The sequence below is a fragment of the Pongo pygmaeus genome, chromosome 9, assembly GCF_028885625.2.
Source record: "Pongo pygmaeus isolate AG05252 chromosome 9, NHGRI_mPonPyg2-v2.0_pri, whole genome shotgun sequence".
In the NCBI taxonomy this organism is placed as follows: domain Eukaryota; kingdom Metazoa; phylum Chordata; class Mammalia; order Primates; family Hominidae; genus Pongo; species Pongo pygmaeus.
In genome coordinates, this window is record NC_072382.2 from 120,876,124 (window position 1) to 120,894,932 (window position 18,809).

At 46.8% G+C, this 18,809-nt stretch overlaps 1 protein-coding gene across 11 annotated transcripts; it reads left to right on the forward strand.

Annotated features, from left to right (window-relative positions):
* Positions 1–2,614: 2,614 nt before the first annotated feature.
* HINFP (histone H4 transcription factor) lies at positions 2,615–16,810 on the forward strand. Of its 11 annotated transcripts, none has more exons than XM_054438476.2 (11): positions 2,847–2,926; positions 4,786–4,902; positions 8,145–8,335; positions 12,482–12,711; positions 13,292–13,403; positions 13,587–13,739; positions 14,253–14,330; positions 14,418–14,538; positions 14,621–14,759; positions 14,852–14,976; positions 15,839–16,810. In XM_054438476.2, exons 3-11 carry the CDS (start codon positions 8,155–8,157, stop codon positions 16,251–16,253), a joined length of 1,554 nt encoding a protein of 517 aa, XP_054294451.1. In that variant the 5' UTR covers positions 2,847–2,926; positions 4,786–4,902; positions 8,145–8,154; the 3' UTR covers positions 16,254–16,810. The 11 variants fall into 11 exon arrangements, with proteins under 11 accessions (XP_054294453.1, XP_054294452.1, XP_063528265.1 ...); XM_063672198.1 differs by having other exon boundaries at positions 2,856–2,916; positions 15,699–16,810; XM_063672197.1 differs by having other exon boundaries at positions 2,856–2,916.
* The last annotated feature ends 1,999 nt before the right edge of the window (positions 16,811–18,809 follow it).

Here is an 18,809-nt window from a genome sequence, read left to right on the forward strand (position 1 = left end):
TTCACAGAGGAACAGTTTTTCTACTAGTATGACACGACAACCAAACACAGTGAACTTGTGATTGCACAAGAAACTTTTGTTGATGGGAGAACAGGTATTCAGATTTCTACAGGACCTGGGGATTGAGTAGATGGTAACTGGAATCTGTATTGAGCTTCCAGTGCTGAGCTGCCCAGAGTTCCATGGAATCACATCTTTTAGTGAAGAAGAGCCTGATCACGTTTCAAAAATAGGGAATTTTTAAATGAATGAAAAAAATACGAAACATATTTTCATCAACTTAATCCATTTCACACTTTCAGAAGAGATCCACAGCTTTTAATGAGTATGAATTATGCTTTCAGTTTTTGTGGCAGCTTTTAAAGAACAAATCTCAGGAAATGTCTGAATTACCCAGCCAAAATTGTGGCTTGTTTTCAAGAGAAGCAGATTGAGATAGAAGTAAACTATGCTAGACAGAATGACACTGCTTTAAATTTTGGAAACATATATATGGATCCCAGAGCAATCCTGAAATTTTTGCTCTGTAACCTATGTTTGAGTTTACACAGCTCTGTGAATGAACTTTTTCTTCATAAAATTGCTAAATAAAGCTAAAAGCTATTTTCAGTGGTGTAAATCTGAATTAAAATGAGGTTGGCATTTCATGAAGTACTACTATATGCATTTTTGAATGAATAAAGTTGGTAAGATATATTTTGTTACTTTTGAATTACATTTTTTAAAACACTTTTTTTTTTTTTTGAGACGGAGTCTCCCTCTGTTGCCCAGGCTGGAGTGCAGTGGCGTGATCTTGGCTCACTGCAACCTCTGCCTCCCGGGTTCAAGCGATTTTCCTGCCTCAGCTTCCTGAGTAGCTAGCACTACAGGCGCCCACCACCACACCTGGCTAATTTTTGTATTTTTAGTAAAGATGGGGTTTTGCCATATTGGCCAGGTGGTTTCGAACTCCTGACCTCATGATCCGCCCACCTCGGCCTCCCAAAGTGCTGGGATTACAGGCATGAGCCACTGCGCCCGGCAAAACCCTATTTTAAAATAGGGACCAAGTTATAACTCACTGTTGTTAAAACCAAAATTTATGCACAAGTATGACTTTACTATCTTAATGGCATTTTAAATTTTATTTTATATATATTGAACATTTAATGTGTTTTCTGATTGTACAAATTATATAGGTTTATTTTTAGATTAGAAGATACAGAAAACTACAATGCAATAAAATATCAATCTTAACTAACTTTATTATGGTATATTATTTAACAAGTATGTCTTGAACCGTTACTGAGTTTCAGCCACTGGGCTAAGTGAGTGATGGGTTTTTTGTTTTGTTTTGTTTTTTGTTTTGTTTTGAGACAGTCTTGCTCTGTCGCCCAGGCTGGTGTGCAGTGGTGCCATCTCAGCTCACTGCAACCTCTGCCTCCTGGGTTCAAGCGATTCTCCTGCCTCAGCCTCCCGACTAGCTGAGATTATAGGCGCCTGCCACGATGCCCAGCTAGTTTTTGTATTTTTAGTACAGACGGGGTTTCCCCATGTTGGCCAGACTGGTCTTGAGCTCCTGACCTCATGTGATCCACTCGCCTCGGCCTCCCAAAGTGCTGGGATCACAGGCGTGAGCCACGACACCCGGCCCACTGATGGAGTTATAAAGGTGAAGAGCTAGTCTAGTGAAGAATGCAGACTGAGAGTAAACAGACAAATACAATGTGACTGAGCTGTATTGTTAAATACAAGAAAGGACTAGCAGGAAGACTTTTTGGAAAAAGAAGCATCTACACTGAGACTATAAAAATTAGTAGGAATCAGTCAAATAAATGTGGGAGGAGGAGAAAGGGATTATTCCAGGTAAAGAAAACAAGTTCAAGGCTTGAGAGGTAAAAGGTGGCTTGGTGCGGTGGAAAAGGTGAAAGAAATTTGCGACTGGAGAGCAAGAAATATGGTCGAGAAGGACTAAAAAAAAGTAGACAGGGAGAGCCCAGATGCTGAAGGCTCTAGAAAACCTCAGTATGGTTTTGGCGCTTTGCCCTGAAAGCAATAGAATGCCTTTGAATTGCCCGAAGCAGGTGGTAACTTGATCAGGTCTGCTTTTTGCAAAGTGGAGAATGCTTTGGAAGGAAGCAAGTGTGCACGCAGCGGGACCCATTAGACCAATGTATAAATCCTGCCTGGAGGTCATCACTGGACAGGGGAGGTGGGGGAGGAGGTGAAGATAAACAAAAGGGGATGAATTTGAAATATCCTGTTTTAAAAGGAGGTAGAATACACAGAACTTGGCAATGGATTGAATGTGACAAGTGAGAGGAATCAGTGATGACTGCCAGCTTTCTGACCTGAACGAGTGGATGGATGAAGGGAAGCCGAGTTTTGGGGGGAAAGAGAAACGTATAATACAAACATTTAAAACATAATAACACTAAGAGGCTGAAGGAAAGGGTAGAACCTTCCATCTGAGCCGAGCGGGGCCGACAGCGCTGGGCAGCCTCCCACGCCTTTTTCTCCGCGAGGCCCACGCAACCAGCCAACTAAAGCGAAGAACCACGTGATGGAGACCCCACTGGGCACCAGGCGCGAGCCCTGCGCATGCCCGTTGGGTCCCGGCGGCCGAGTCTGCGCAGTTAGGGGAACTCAGGCCCATAGGCTCCCCGCCTTTGCGGCGCCCCGAGCATCGAGGCGCGGTCATGTGCTACCTTTTGCACGTATCCTGTCGCCCCTCTGTCCGCCCGGGACGCCTAGCCCCACCCACCGTTCCCGCCCCTTCCGTGTTTTGGTGCGCACGGGTTCCGCCAGACACAGCTACCATTGGCTGTCAGTGGGATCCGAGAACGACGATTGGCTTTCTTTGACCGTCCCTCAAGCGCCTCTCCGGAGATGGTCTGAGGTGGGAGAAGAGCTGAAGAGACCTGGAGCCGACAGACGGTAAGCTGAGGTATGTGCTCTGCAGGGGCTGCAGGAGGCCAAGCTCTTCCCGAGGCACCTCGGCGAGTATTCTTGCCGCTTGGCCACGCTGGTCTGCCCTGGTCTGGTCCCCTCACCCCGACTCGAACCTCCCTGCTTTCTAGCCTAGGGGCTTCGCTGCGGCTGAGACTCGGTCGCCGCCACGCCTTAGCGTGAAGGATTCCGGGAAGCCTGCGGGACTGCGAGTGGAGAGGTTTTGCCCAACGGGACGGTCTCCTTCCTTGTGTCCAAATTCTACCTGTCCTTCAAGGGGTGGTGCGGGCCCCACTGCTTAGGGGAGCCTTCCTTTTCGCCTGACCGCGGAGGTGTCTCTCTGTCCTGGTCTCCTTCATCGGGTACTTTGTTTTGGTCGTTGTCTTCACGTATCAGTCTTATCTTTTTGACCAAATTATGAGTTCTTAGGCGTTTAGGACCCTCTTTTTCTTGAATACCACAGTTCATTCATTGTCTTGCGTTACAATATATGCTCTCAAGTGTTAGTAGAGTGAAGATCATGCCGCTATCTCCTCAGAGTAGAAACAAGCGACACAGAAAGAGAAATTAAAGAAGGCAGGAGGACAGTCAGAGTCAGGGAGTTTTGCCTAGGTTTCAGATCATTCTGTATCGCCAGCTAGCTTGCCTCCTTGGACTTACCCACCAGTCTAACAGCAGGTGTATGTTTAGAGTATTTGTGCTCAGCACAGTGTAGGGGCACAGGCAGGTGTGATATGGTTTCTGCTCAGAAGCTTCTTACAGTCCAATTGGGTAAACGAGACTAGAACACATAAAACGACCATGGCAACATAAAAATAGGGTTGAGGTTTTTTGGTGTCAGCTGTGCCAGCCATAGAACTAAGGAGCAAGAGTAGATTCAGGGATGGGGTAGTTTAGGAAGGCTTCCCGGAATGTGATTATCTCTTGATATTTATTGAGTACCTGGGGTGTGCAAAGCTTTGTGCTGAATCTGAGAATGAGAAGTGAGTAAATGATGGCCACTGTCCTGAGAAACTCCTAGTCTAGGGGAAACAAGTTTCATTGCATTGATAGCAAAGATGTGTGTGGATGCTGTGGGCAAGAGATGGGATATGCCAGCTGTACCTGGATGAATTGGGAAGCGGGTCATCAAAGAGGACTTTTGGGTTTGAAGGGCGAATAGAAGTTGCATAGGCAGGCCTGTCGCGGTGGCTCACACCTGTAATCCCAGCATTTTGTGAGGCCGAGGCGGGTGGATCACTTGAGGTCAGGAGTTTGAGACCAGCCTGACCAACATGGCAAGACCCCATCTCTACTAATACTACAAAAATTAGCCGGGCGTGATGGTGCGTGCTTATAGTCCCAGGTATAATACTTCGGAGGCCAAGTCACGAGAATCGCTTGAACCACTGCACTCCAGCCTGGGCGACAGAGCAAGACTCCATCTCCAAAAAAAGAACTTGCATAGGCAGAGAGTTTTAGGAGAATGTAGAGTATTCAGAGACAAAGATGATTGAATCAGAAGAAGAGGGAATGAAGTATGGGTGAGGAAGCCAGAGAACAGCATCATGTGGGAGAAAGAGCATGATCTTTGGATTGGAATGAGGGTGCTGTTACATCAGATGGAGTGTAGAGAGGACTCACCACAGGGCTGACACACTAGCTTTTCAATAGATGTTCATTTCCCTACCTAGACCTGGAGAAGTAAAATTGAGACCACTTTGAGAAGAGGCTTGCATTTCATACTGTAATAGAGAGTCAGAGGAGGTGTGGAATTTTATGACTTTTGAAGCTTTTTTCTACTTTTCTTACCCCAACATTATAAAAGCAGTCAATATTCAATATTTTTCTTCCTCTTTTTTTTTTTTTTTTTGACAGGGTCTGGGTCTGCCACCCAGGATGGAGTACAATGGTGTGATCTTGGCTCTTTGCAACCTCTGCCTCCTGGGCTCAAGCCATCCTCCCACCTGAACCTCCCAAGTAGCGGGACTACAGGTGCATGCTACCACATCGGCTGATTTTTTTTTTTTTTTTGAGATGGAATCTTGCTCTGTCGCTAGGCTGGAGTGCAATGGCGCGATCTCGGCTCACTGCAACCTCTGTCTCCCGGGTTCAAGTGATTCCCCTGCCTCAGCCTCCATAGTAGCTGGGACTACAGGCATGTGCCACCACACCCAGCTAATTTTTTGTATTTGGCCAGGATGGTCTCAATCTCCTGACCTTGTGATCCACCCGCCTTGGCCTCCCAAAGTGCTGGGATTACAGGCATAAGCCACTGCGCCCGGCTGATTTTTGTATTTTTAGTAGAGACAGAATTTTGCCATGTTGCCCAGGCTGGTCACAAACTCCTGAGCTCAAGTCATTTGCTCACCTCAGCCTCCCAAAGTGCTAAGATCGTGAGCCACTGTGCTCGGCCCAGCAGTCAATATTTGTAAGAGGGATTCACTATTAGTCTGTGAGCAGCTCAGCAACCCCTTTTGCACCCCAGAGTGTTAAGGATGACTGGATTCTTCGCTGAGGAGGAGAAAAGGCTATGTAGGTACAGTAGGTATAGTGGGTTCAGAAAAGCCTGTATTGGAGGCATGAAGGATCTTCTGTTTTTTCGTATTTTCTGTTTTTTTCCTTTTAGTATTCAGTAAAGGCCTTTTTTCAGAGTTCCCACCTGTCTCAGGTAGGCCAGAGAAAGCAACATGGTGGGGTCAGCAAGAATCAGTGAGAATTCCTGAGGAGAAGGTGACACTCAGGAGACAGAGCCAAGGCCTGCTAGCGTCCTCTCTCTAGCAGAAGTTTTGCTTGCAACGTTACCCTCTGTTCTGTGTTTTGTTTTTTCTCTAATTGTTACTCAAAGTATGCTTCTGGAACTGCTTGCATCACAACTGGGGTGCTGAGTTAAAAGGGCAGATTTCTAGGCTTAACCCCTGCCTTCCTGAATCCGAACTTCTCAGGCAGGTGCTGGATAACTACATTCGTGTGCAGATCTAAAATTGAGAACCACCTGGGCACGGTGGCTCACATCTATAATCCCAGCACTCTGGGAGGCTGAGGCGGGTGGATCACCTGAGGTCAAGAGTTCGAGACCAGCCTGGCCATCATGGTGAAACTCTGTCTCTAGTAAAAATACAAAAATTAGCCAGGCGTGGTGACACACCTGTAATCCCAGCTACTCAGGAGGCTGAGGCAGCAGAATCTCTTGAACCTGGCAGGTGGAGGTTGCAGTGAGCTGAGATTGCGCCACTGCATTCCAGCCTGGGCAACAGCGAGACTCTGTCTCAAAAAATAAAAATAAAATAAAATAAAATTGAGAACCTTTAGTTTTTTGTTTGTGTGTGTGTGTGTGTGTGTGTGTGTGTGTGTTTTTGAGACAGAGTCTTACTCTGTTGCCCAGGCTGGAGTACAGTGGCACGATCTCGGCTCATTGCAGCTTCTGCCTTCCGAGTTAAAGTGATTCTCCTGCCTCAGCCTCCCGAGTAGCTGGGATTACAGGCTTGTGCCACCACGCCTGGCTAATGTTTGTATTTTTAGTAGAGACAGGGTTTCACCATGTTGGCCAGGCTGGTCTCGAACTCCTGACCTCAGATGATCCACCTGTCTTGGCCTCCCGGAGTGCTGGGATTACAGGTGTGCACCACTGCGCCCGGCTGAGAACTTTCAGTTTCGTGTTTATCTTTCTTCAATAAATATTTATTACAGACTGGGTGCAGTGGCTCATGCCTGTAACTCCAACACTTTAGGAGTCTGAGGCAGATGGATTGCTTGAGTCCAGGAATTCGAGACCAGCCTGGGCAACATGACAAAACCCTGTCACTACAAAAACAAAACAAAACAAAAATTAGACAGATGTGGTCGCGCATGCTTGTGGTCCCAGTTACTTGGGAGGCTGAGGTAGTAGGATCTCCTGAGCCTGGGGAGGTCGAAGCTTCAGTGAGCTGTGATTGTGCCACTGTACTCCAGCCTGGGTGACAGGGTGAGACTCTGTCTCAAGAAAAAAAATATTTATTACATGCCTAAGCATGCCTAGCAGTGTATAGACACCCAAGGTGCAGTATAAACTACACAGATACGGCTTTTTATGTTCAAATGGAATCTACATTTTAACAGAAGGTATTAGCAGAGTGGTGGAGTAAACCATTGGATAGGTTAGGTAAAGGCAGATTGTATGGCACTTTGAAAGTCTGGCAGGGGACTTATGATTCAATAAGAAATAAGGAGCTTCTGGGCTCATCTGCAGGCTATATGGAGTAGAACCATATATGGACTAGAGTCAGCCCAACTTGACCCTACCATTACCACTAGTGTGTGGCCGTGAGCAAGTCAGTTGACCTCCGGAACTTCAGGTGTTTATCTATAAATGAGGTTAAAAATAGCACCTACCGGCTGGGCTTGGTGGCTCATGCCTATAATCCCAGCACTTTGGGAAGCCAAGGTGGGTGGATCACCTGAGGTCAGGAGTTTGAGACCAGCCTGACCAACATGGGGAAGAAACCCTGTCTCTACTAAAAATATAAAAATTAGCCAGGCGTGGTGGTAGGCGCCTGTAATCCCAGCTACTCAAGAGGCTGAGGCAGGAGAATCGCTTGAACCCGGGAGGCGGAGGTTGCAGTGAGCAGAAATCGAGCCATTGCACTCCAGCCTGGGAGATGAGCGAAACTCAATGTCAAAAAAAAAAAAAAAAAAAGCACCTATGGCAAAGGGTGGTGTTGGTAATTAAATGACATAATGCAAATAAAATGCTTACTGTGGTGCTTGACATATAGTAAGTGTGAAATTAAAAAGATTTATTATCATCATTTTGCAGATGAGAGTATTCAGAAATTAAGAGTTAAGTTCTTGACAAAGGTCATACAGCTAGTAGGTGGTAGACAGTGGAGCCAGGATTTGAACCCTGATCCTTCTCAAAAGCCATCTGTTTGAACCTGAGCATTGTTCTGCCTCACATAGGAATAATTCCTTCTTGGTGGGTTGCTCTGAAGCTTCATGAGAAAATGTCTGTTAAAGCGTTTAGCTCAGTGCCTGGCACACACTCAGTAGTGTTAGTTTTTGTTTTCCCTTTCCACAAACACCAGACATCTTCCAGGGATTTAAGGAATTACTCCATCCTTACTGTAAAAGAGCAGGGTTTCTCATGGGTCACTGGAACAACACGTGCTGATTCTAGGCAGGCTGCCTGCCCAGCTTTTTGCCCCCAGCAGCACCTGGGTGGAATTCTTGCAGCTGTGGATTTCTTCCTCTTCCTTTAGGGTGAAGGCCATGCCGCCTCCTGGGAAAGTTCCCCGGAAGGAGAATCTGTGGCTACAGTGTGAGTGGGGGTCCTGTTCCTTTGTGTGCTCCGCCATGGAAAAGTTCTTTGAGCATGTCACTCAGCACCTGCAGCAGCACCTGCATGGCTCTGGGGAGGAGGAGGAAGACGAAGAGGAGGATGAGCCACTTGGTAAGAGAGCAGGACACAGGAAGGGGAGGAGCTCAAGGAAAGGTGGAAAATCTGACTTTCTTTTCCTTAGAGGGAGAAGGCGGCCTAAGAGAATGGTGGTTTATTTTCCTAATTGTGTTTTTGTTGTATATAAAAACATTGTAAACTCATTTATAGAAAACTCAGTCAACAAGGATATAAGGAATAAATCTGCCATCCTGCCATCAAGAAGTAATTGCTGACAGTACTTTAGTGAACATTATTTTTGACATCTCTCTGCCTGTGTTTACATATATTTAAATACAGATGAATGTGCTTTTTTTTTTTTTATCATTCTGTACAAGTTGTTGGCAACCTGTGTTTTGTTGTTGTGTTTTTTTGTTTTTTTTTTTTTACTCTTCTAGTATTCCCAATTTTTTTTTCTTTTACCGCAACCAGTCAGAAATACATCTTACTTTTTAGAGACAGGGCTTCACCTTGTCACCCAGGCTGGAGTCCAGTGTCATGATCACAGCTCACTGCAGCCTTCAACACTCAAGGGATCCTCCTGCCTCAACCTCCCGAGTAGTTAGGACTGCAGGCATGTACCGCTACCACACGCCAATTTTTTTTAAAATTTTTTTTAGAGACAGGATCTTGCTTATATTGCCCACTGATCTCAAACTCCTGGCCTCGAGCAATCCTCCTACCTCAGCCTCCTGAGTAGCTGGGACTATTGGCTTGTGCCACCAAGTCCAACCCCACTCCCACCTCCCAATTTTTTTTTTTTTTTTGAGACGGAGTCTTGCTCTGTTGCCAGGTTGGAGTGCAATAGTTCGATCTCGGCTCACTGCAGCCTTTGCCTCCCAGATTCAAGCGATTCTCCTGCCTCAGCCTCTCGAGTAGCTGGGACTACAGGTGCGCGTCACCACGCCCAACTAATTTTTGTACTTTTAGTAGAGATGGGGTTTCACCATGTTGGCCAGGATGGTCTCGATCTCTTGATCTCATGATCCGCCCACCGCGGCCTCCCCAAGTGCTGGGATTACAGGCGTGAGCCACTGCACATGGCCCCATCTCACACTTTTTAACCTTTGTCTGACTTATGTTTTAGGTATGCCTTTTATCAATAGCAAATAACTGGGTTTTTAATAAAATCCAATCTGAAAACAATAACAATAGTGAACTGTATTCTATAGTACCTACTGTGTGTTAAGTATTGCTGGGTACTTTATGTTTTTTTTTTTGAGATGGAGTCTCGTTCTTGTTGCCCAGGCTGTAGTGCAGTGGTGCAATCTCGGCTCACTGCAACCTCTGCCTCCTGGGTTGAAGCGATTCTTCTGCCTCAGTCTCCCGAGTAGCTGGGATTACAGGTGCATGCCACTACGCCCATCTAATTTTTTTTGTATTTTTAGTAGAGACAGGCTTTCACCATGTTAGCCAGGATGCCCTGTTGGCCAGGCTGGTCTTGAACTCCTGACCTCAGGTGATCTGCCCGCCTCAGCCTCCCAAAGTGCTGGGATTATAGACGTGAGCCACCATGCCCGGCCAGTACTTTTTTAAACCTACATTAAAGCACTATTTCCCAAAGAGCCTATGAGATAGGCACTATTATTATTATTATTATTATTATTATTATTATTATTATTTATTATTATTATTTTTAGATGGAGTCTTGCTCTGTCGCCAGGCTGGAGTGTGGGGTGCGATCTCAGCTCACTGCAGCCTCCACCTCCCAGGTTCAAGCAATTCTCCTGCCTCAGCCTCCCGAGTAGCTGGGATTACAGGCACGTGCCACTATGCCCAGCTAATTTTTTTTTGTATTTTTAGTAGAGACGGGGTTTCACTGTGTTAGCCAGGATGGGATAGGCACTATTATTATACCCATTCTACAAATAAGGAAACGGAGGCACAGAGGAATAAAATAACTTGCCCAAAGTCACAGTACTAATAAGTGTGGCAGGATTTAAAAGAAAAAGAAAAAAAAACCTTTTTTTTTTTGGAGATGGAGTCTTACTCTGTTGCCCAGGCTAGAGTGCAATGGCGTGATCTCGGCTAATTGCAACCTCTGCCTCCCGAGTTCAAATGATTCTCCTGCTTCAGCCTCCCGAGTAGCTGAGATTACAGGCACCTGCCACCATGCCCGGGTCATTTTTGTATTTTTAGTAGAGACGGGGTTTCACCATATTGGCCAGGCTGGTCTCAAACTCCTGACCTTGTGATCTGCCCGCCTTGGCCTCCCAAAGTGTTGGGATTACAGGCGTGAGCCACCGCCCCCGACCAAAGCAACTTTTTTTTTTTAGAGACAGAGTCTTGCTATGTTACCCAGGTTGATCTTAAACTCTTGGCCTCAAGTGATCCTCCTGCCTCAGCATGCTGAGCAGCTGGGACTATAAGCATAAGCCACCGCATCTGGCAGGAATACATTTTTTTTTTTTTTTTTTTTTTTTTGTGGGAGTGCAGTGGCTCGATCTCCGCTCACTGCAAGGTCTGCCTCCTGGGTTCATGCCACTCTTCTGCCTCAGCCTCCCAAATAGCTGGGTCTACAGGCAGCCACCACCACGCCCAGCTAATTTTTTTTTGTATTTTTTAGTAGAGACGGGGTTTGACTGTGTTAGCCAGGATGGTCTCGATCTCTTGACCTCGTGATCTGTCTGCCTCGGCCTCCCAAAGTGCTGGGATTACAGGCGTGAGTCACTGCGCCTGGCCTTTTCTTTTTTAATTATATTTTTATTTTGCCTGTGACTCAGCCCTCAGGAGGTTCTGAGAACAAGGGTCAAAGGAATACATTTTGTATCACAACCTTGTATACACCAAAGTTAAAGAAAAAAAAACTTGAAATAATACTTTTTTTTTTTTTAACTGAATGCTTTCTGCAATGTTCTATCCTATTCTCTTTTATTTAAAAAGAAAATGTGGCTTTTTTTTTTTTTTTTTTTTTTTTTGAGACCGAGTTTCCCTCTTTTTGCCCAGGCTGGAGTGCAATGGTGTGATCTCGGCTCACTGCAGTCTCCGCTCACTGCAATCTCTGCCTCCCGCGTTCAAGTGATTCTCCTCCCTCAGCCTCCCGAGTAACTGGGATTACAGGCATGCACCACCACACCCACATAATTTTGTATTTTTAGTAGAGACAGTGTTTCTCCATGTTGGTCAGGCTGATCTCGAACTCCCGACCTCAGGTGATCCACCCACCTCAGCCTCCCAAAGTGCTGGGATTACAAGCGTGAGCCACCATGCCCGGCCCAAAATGTAATTTATAGTTCACTGAATTGATTTCATCACCCACTAGTGGGTCACAACACAGTCTGAAAAACTCTATTCTACAGGAAATATGGAGGCAGCTCTCCTTCTCCCACCCCAAATTCTGTTTTAAGTCTGGTGACTATGAACCATAACTGATAGTTTCAAAATTCAAGTCATATTTATACAAAGGCAAAATTGGGGAATGATTATATTTTCTAAAGTATCTGTGTTTCAAAACAAGTTAACTTATATAAAGCACTGAAAATACAGTGCTTAGGGATGCTAGAGAGATAGGAAATGGATTGGAAGAGTTGATGGGGCCTTATTGGAGAAGGCAGATCTTGAGCAAAACATGACGGGAAGGAGGACTGGTGGTTTTACAAGGAGAAGTGGGAGGTGTCAGATCGAGAGGCAGCATCTTCATCAGGAACTGCAGAAACTCAAGTCAGAGGACTTGCATGCCGGCCATTTCTGCTGTCTGTTTCTGGCATAGGCCTTGCATACACTCTCACCTCTGCCTAGACCACACTTCTTCACCTATTTACAGATACTCATCCATCGTCCTTCAGAGTTCAACATGGGGACGCTTCTCAGAACACCATGTCAAATTACCTCTGTTTAATACTTTTATAGCACCATGTATATCCCCGCTTTGTAACACTCATCACTGGTTGCAATTTTATATTTATAGATCTGATTATTTGATGAATATGCTTTCTCCCTGACTGAAAGCTATGTGAGGGCAAGGAGTGGGACACTTTTTACTTGTTATAGTCCCTCTAACTGGCACACAATTTGTGGTCATTAAATACTGGTATTTGCTAAATGAACTCCTGGTAATTTGGTTAGAGTCCAGCCTCCTCACTCTCTGTTTAGTGCTGCAGGTGGAAGGTGACCTGAGCCTTGGAAAGTGTCAGACTCTTCCTTTTAAACCCCTTTCTACAGAGGAAGAATTCTCCTGCTTGTGGCAGGAATGTGGCTTTTGTTCTCTGGACAGTTCTGCTGACCTCATCCGCCATGTCTACTTCCACTGCTACCACACCAAGCTGAAACAGTGGGGGCTGCAGGCCTTGCAAAGCCAGGCTGACCTTGGCCCCTGCATCCTGGACTTCCAGAGCCGGAACGTCATCCCTGATATCCCTGACCACTTCCTGTGTCTGTGGGAGCACTGTGAGGTCAGCAGGCAGTGCCAGTAATTGGGGTGGAAGGAAGCTGGGGGTCTTAACTCTGATGCCTTGTCCCTTTCAGGGATGCCTTATATTTCCAAGATTCCTGCTAGTATCTCTCTTCCATTTCTTTTGCTCTTTTAAAATTTGTTTATTTTTTACACACAGGCTCTTGATCTGAAGCCCAGGCTAGAGTGCAGTGGTGCAATCATAGCTCACTGTAACCTTGAACTCCTGGGCTCAAGCAATCCTCCCACCTCAACCTCCCAAGTAACTAGGACTACAGGCATGTACCACCATGCCCTGCTAACTTCTAAATTTTTTGTAGAGACAAGGTCTGGGTATGTTACTCAGGCTGGTCTCGAACTCTTGGCCTCAAGTGATTCTCCTGCCTCAGCCTCTCAAAGTGCTGGGATTACAGAGTTTAGCCACCGCACTCGGCCACTCCTCCATTTCTGTGTCGTGCCTTTCCTCAAAATTTCCCATCCCCATCAAGTTAATTTGGGAGAGAGCCAAGAATTCTTTGGGCACATAGGGGTGAGTCCCTCTACCCACCCTCAGTCCTCACCCCAAGTTGCCCCTGGCACAGAATTCCTTCGACAATCCTGAGTGGTTTTATCGGCATGTGGAAGCACACAGTCTGTGCTGTGAATATGAAGCAGTCGGCAAGGACAACCCGGTGGTGCTGTGTGGTTGGAAAGGTAGGGCTACTTCTTAACTTCTGGCCTCTGGAGGAAACCTTGGGGTTGCTGAAGAGCTGGGACAGAAAGGGATAGGGGTCCTACAGGGGCAAGGTTGACTGCCGGCTGGAGAGACTCAGGGGTACCAGATCCTAGGCAAAACTGGGGTTTTGTGGCTGGAGACTGACAGGGCTTCCTTCCCAGGCTGTACCTGCACCTTCAAGGACCGCAGTAAACTTCGGGAGCACCTCCGCAGCCATACCCAGGAGAAAGTGGTAGCCTGCCCCACCTGTGGGGGCATGTTTGCCAACAATACCAAGTTCTTAGATCACATCCGTCGCCAGACCTCATTGGATCGTAAGTAGTCAGAGGAAGTGGGGTGGATGCAGGCTGTCCTGCTTGGAATGGGTTAGGGGCATGTTTCTAGTGGGGGTGGCCGCTGAAGAGACCTGCCTTTTGGCTCCCTCTTCTTTTTGGGCTCAGGCACCTCCCATAGTCTCTTTGCTGATTCAGATTCGTAGACATTGTTATTCAGTACTTACTGTATGTCATATCAGTTACTTAGGGAATCCTCACAACAGCCCCATGAGGTAGGCTTCTTATCCCCCTTTTTGCAGATGAGGAAACTGAGGCTCAGAGAGGTTAAATCACTTACCTGAGATCACACAGCTAGTAAGTGGTGAAGCTGGAATTCTAACTCAGGTTCTCTAAGTCCCATGCTCTTTCCATGATACTGTGTCCATTCATAGCTCCCTAAGCTCTCCTTTTCTCCTTGGGTGGTTCCCTTCTGCCTGGGATGGTTCCCCTCTCCTTTCTGTGCCTCTCCACTATCTCCTACAGCCCTCCTTTCTTCTGCCTGCCCCACCCCAGAGCAGCACTTCCAGTGTTCTCACTGTTCCAAGAGATTTGCCACAGAGCGGCTGTTGCGGGACCACATGCGCAACCATGGTGAGTGGCCTGCGGCCCCCAGCCTCCCTGCTGCCCTCCAAGGTTCCACAAGTTCTCACATCACAGCCTCCTCTCTGCTTCTCTCAGTGAATCACTATAAGTGCCCTCTGTGTGACATGACCTGCCCGCTGCCTTCCTCCCTCCGCAACCACATGCGCTTTCGTCACAGTGAGGACCGGCCCTTTAAATGTGACTGTTGTGACTACAGGTAAGGGGGACCAGGGACCAGAAAACAGCTCATGTTCCAGTGTTCCCCATGTCCTCCAATCCCTCCTGATTTCTCATGGCAGCTGCAAGAATCTTATTGACCTCCAGAAGCACCTGGATACCCACAGCGAGGAGCCAGCCTACAGGTGTGATTTTGAGAACTGCACCTTCAGTGCCCGATCCCTCTGCTCTATCAAGTCACATTACCGCAAAGTACACGAAGTGAGTGGGGCTGGTGTTGGGAAGGACTAGTGGAAGTATGGGGGACCCTGGGGTGAAGAGCTGGTCTCATTTCTCCCTTCCTTCCCCATCAGGGAGACTCTGAGCCAAGGTACAAATGTCATGTGTGTGACAAATGCTTCACACGGGGCAACAACCTCACCGTGCACCTTCGCAAGAAGCACCAGTTCAAGTGGCCCTCAGGGCATCCCCGTTTTCGGTATGTCTCTCAACCCTCCTTCCCAGATTAACACACTTGTTTTTATACCTTTTCAACAAGTTTTAAAAACCTTAATTTGGGTCGGGCGCGGTGGCTCACGCCTGTAATCCCAGCACTTTGGGAGGCCAGGGTGGGCGGATCATGAGGTCAGGAGTTTGAGACCAGCCTGGCCAACATGGTGAAACCCCGTCTCTACTAAAAATACAAAAAGTAGCTGAGCATGGTGGCACATGCCTGTAGTCCCAGCTACTTGGGAGGCTGAGGTGGGAGAATCACTTGAACCCGGAAGGCAGTGGTTGTAGTGAGCTGAGATCACGCCACTGCACTCCAGCCTGGGTGACAGAGCGAGACTCCATCTCAAATAAATAAATAAATAAATAAAACCTTAATTTGATGGTGGTTTTATGTCTACCATTTCCATTTAGATTCAAAGAATCCTAAGAATAATGGTGGAGCAAAGCTTATTTTTCTGTTTTTTGAATCTTGTAAGGCATGGTGCCAAACCCAATAAATGGTACCAAAAAGTCCTGCAGCCGGAACTAGAGCTAGAGTCTAAGGGTTCTGATCCTTAGCTCCAAGGCCTTCTCATAAATCCTTTGACACTTTCACCCTCCAACACAGTCAGTCAGTCTCTCTTTTTCTGGTTGGGTTTCTACGTAAAACTTTCCATTTTGAGTAATGATCTTTCCCTCTTGCCTTTTCTTCTACATATTCCAATAAAGACCTTTTTTGTCTTCAACTCCTGTCACCTGGAATCCAGGACTTCTTCCATCCCTCATGTTTGTTCCTTACTTTGCCAGCCTCGGCCATTTCTGTATCCCCCTGCCTGGGTTTGCTGCCCTTTATGCTCCTGCCTCACCAGGTACAAGGAACATGAAGATGGCTATATGCGGCTGCAGCTGGTTCGCTACGAGAGTGTAGAGCTGACACAGCAACTGCTGCGGCAACCACAAGAGGGATCGGGCCTGGGAACATCGCTGAACGAGAGCAGCCTGCAGGGCATTATTCTAGAAACAGTGCCAGGGGAGCCAGGACGTAAGGAAGAGGAAGAGGAGGGCAAGGGTGGCGAAGGGACAGCCCTCTCAGCCTCTCAGGACAACCCCAGTTCTGTCATCCACGTGGTGAATCAGACCAATGCCCAAGGCCAGCAAGAGATTGTCTACTATGTGCTGTCTGAAGCCCCAGGGGAGCCTCCCCCAGCGCCTGAGCCACCTTCAGGGGGCATCATGGAAAAGCTTCAAGGAATAGCTGAGGAGCCAGAGATCCAGATGGTTTGAAGGCCGCAGAGCCAGACCATTTCTTCCCCAGGTCCTGGAGTTTGAGCCAGGCAAGTGGCAGTGCCCCTAGTGGGCAGCCGTTGCCAATGGATGCCTTTAGGAGTGGTGCCGAGAGCAGTGTGGTCCACTCTGGCCCGGGTTTGCATCATTCTACAGACTCTAAAGACTTCCTTTTTCTGCCAGACTGCATTTTGTGGGGAGCCTGAGGACTTTGGATTCTTTGAGGGGATACTGGATGTGTGTGTTCTTGTTAAAGAGGCTGTTATCAGGCTTAACCATAACCCTCAAGACATGCTTGACGGTGATTAAGTCCTTAGCTCACATCCATTCCCATCTTTTGGGCTCCTTAGGCCCAAGGATGGCGTGTGACTGGTCCCTACAAGGGTCCTTTCTTTGTCACCAGCCAAGGCACTGAGAACCAAGTAGCCATTTTCCTCTTAAGGTTTCCTCTACAACCCCAAGGACTTTCATGATTATCCTCAGGGACAGGATTAGAGGCATTGAGCGTGTTTATTAACAAATTGTTTTTGGTAATAAAAGAAATGCTTGGACTCTTATTTATTTATTCTTACATTTGGTGGCAGTTTACTAGGTAATGAGGAGATACAGCCACCCAGAAGAGGAGCTGAATAGTTAGGCTTGTTACCCTTCTACTGACTCAGGTGGTTTGTTTTTTGTTTGCTTAACTGTCCTGTTGTCCTCTCCTCCTCCCCTTGGTGGAACTTCGCTATTTCTTCTCAGAGCATATGCCATTTCCGTGGAGGTCCCAGGTCTTTGGCTGAGAGTGGGCAGTAGTGGTGCTATAGAATGAACAAGAATGGACTCACTGGGAGGATAGGGCAGCTGACCGTGGCCTCACTCTGAATACTGATTAGAACCCAGTGCCTCTAGGGTTGGGGTTCTTTACCTGGGAGTGGGAAGGAAGCTGATGGGTGGAGAGTGGATTGGGAAGCCGCCCAGGGAAGGGAGGCAGTCAAGTGGTCCAGGAACCAAACTAGAAAATTGTGTGTCTGAATGTGCATTTTCCTGGGGAAAGGATCTGTTTTTTGCTAGATTATCAAAGAGATTGAAACCTCCCAAAATAAGAATCATCATTTAGTCTGGTTCAGCTACTTCTCAGCACCCTATGTCCATTTTTATGGTCTGCTGTGCTGGAGAGGTCAAGGAAATAGTCTTGGGGACAGGAAGCTACCTAAAAAGGATCTCTGGGCCTTTTTTTTTAAGACCTAATTCTATTACTAGAAAAACTAAGGCCGGACGCAGTGGTTCATGCCTGTAATCCCAACACTTTGGGAGGCTGAGGCGGGCGGATCACAAGGTCAAGAGATGGAGACCATCCTGGCCAACATGGTGAAACCCCATCTCTACTAAAAATATAAAAATTAGCTGGGCTTGGTGGCACACATCTGTAGTCCCAGCTACTCGGGAGGCTGAGGCAGGAGAATTGCTTGAACCCGGGAGGCTGAGGTTGCAGTGAGCTGAGATCATGCCACTGCACTCCAGCCTGGCGACACAGCGAGACTCCGTCTCAAATAAATAAATAAATAAATAAATAAATAAATAAATAAAAACGTGTGTGTGTCTATTTGTGGAAAGAAAAAGATCTCTTCATTAATCCCATCAGCCATTTATTGAGTTCCTACTATAGTCCAGGCACAGGTGCTAAGGATACAAAGATGAATAAAACCCAGGACCTTCCCTGGAGGGACTTGCAATGTAGAAGCAAGGAAAGACTAGGTAAGCTGAGTGATAGAAGTTTATCAGGGTACATTTAGAAGGCTCCAAATAGGAGTAAATGGTATTACCTGGGCAAGGGATCAGGAAAGGTTTCATCCAGGAAGAGACCTTCCACCTAACCAAGACTAGATGAAGACTTTAAAGATTCTAAACTGAAAAGATTGTGGTGTCTCGTTTTTCATACGTAATCAGAATGAAAATATTAAGCCATGAAACATATTTAAAGTTCAACATGATTATACTTAAAACATATACTGTATATAGATTAACTATCAAATTCTGTTTCTAATTTTTTCTTTTATTTTTCAGTTCCCCTGTTCTGCTGGTGTTCTAAGCACTGGCGTGGGGTGCCCCTTGAGTTACGCAGCACTAATGACTTTATCCATTCTTCCATGAGCAGTGTCTTCGGGAGCAGGCCAGCATTCTATGAAAAGGACCTTCCCTACTAGTCTTCTCAGTCATGCCCACACCAAATCGCATCGCTCTATCTGGACCATGGAGACGGCAGAAGAGATTCTGGTCTGTTACCATGTGATTCCATTCCCTAGGAGGAGGGGTGACTTGGGATCCTGGACTCAGTACGCATGGCTTAGAAAGTACTGGACCAGGAGTGAGGGGTCATTTTTGAGTAGTCTAGGCAGCCAGAGGCCTCTGGAAGGATACTAAAGGCTGTGGTGGGTGACAGTGGGCTCTTGGAGGGAGGAGGGTTATGATACTAATTTGGTTACCTTAGAGTTTCACCTAGAGTCAACACTGGTCCCAGCATCATGGTGTCTGAAGATTAAGGACACACCCTGTCTTAGTCTTCCTTAAAGGGGG

Bases quoted from the DNA above. Each gene is read 5' to 3' on its own strand.
- HINFP (XM_063672195.1), top strand. From the start codon at position 8,155: ATGCCGCCTCCTGGGAAAGTTCCCCGGAAGGAGAATCTGTGGCTACAG. The intron at 12,712-13,291 runs GTCAGCAGGCAG...CCCCTGGCACAG, and splicing joins GTCTGTGGGAGCACTGTGAG to AATTCCTTCGACAATCCTGA. The intron at 13,740-14,222 runs GTAAGTAGTCAG...TATCTCCTACAG, and splicing joins TCGCCAGACCTCATTGGATC to CCCTCCTTTCTTCTGCCTGC.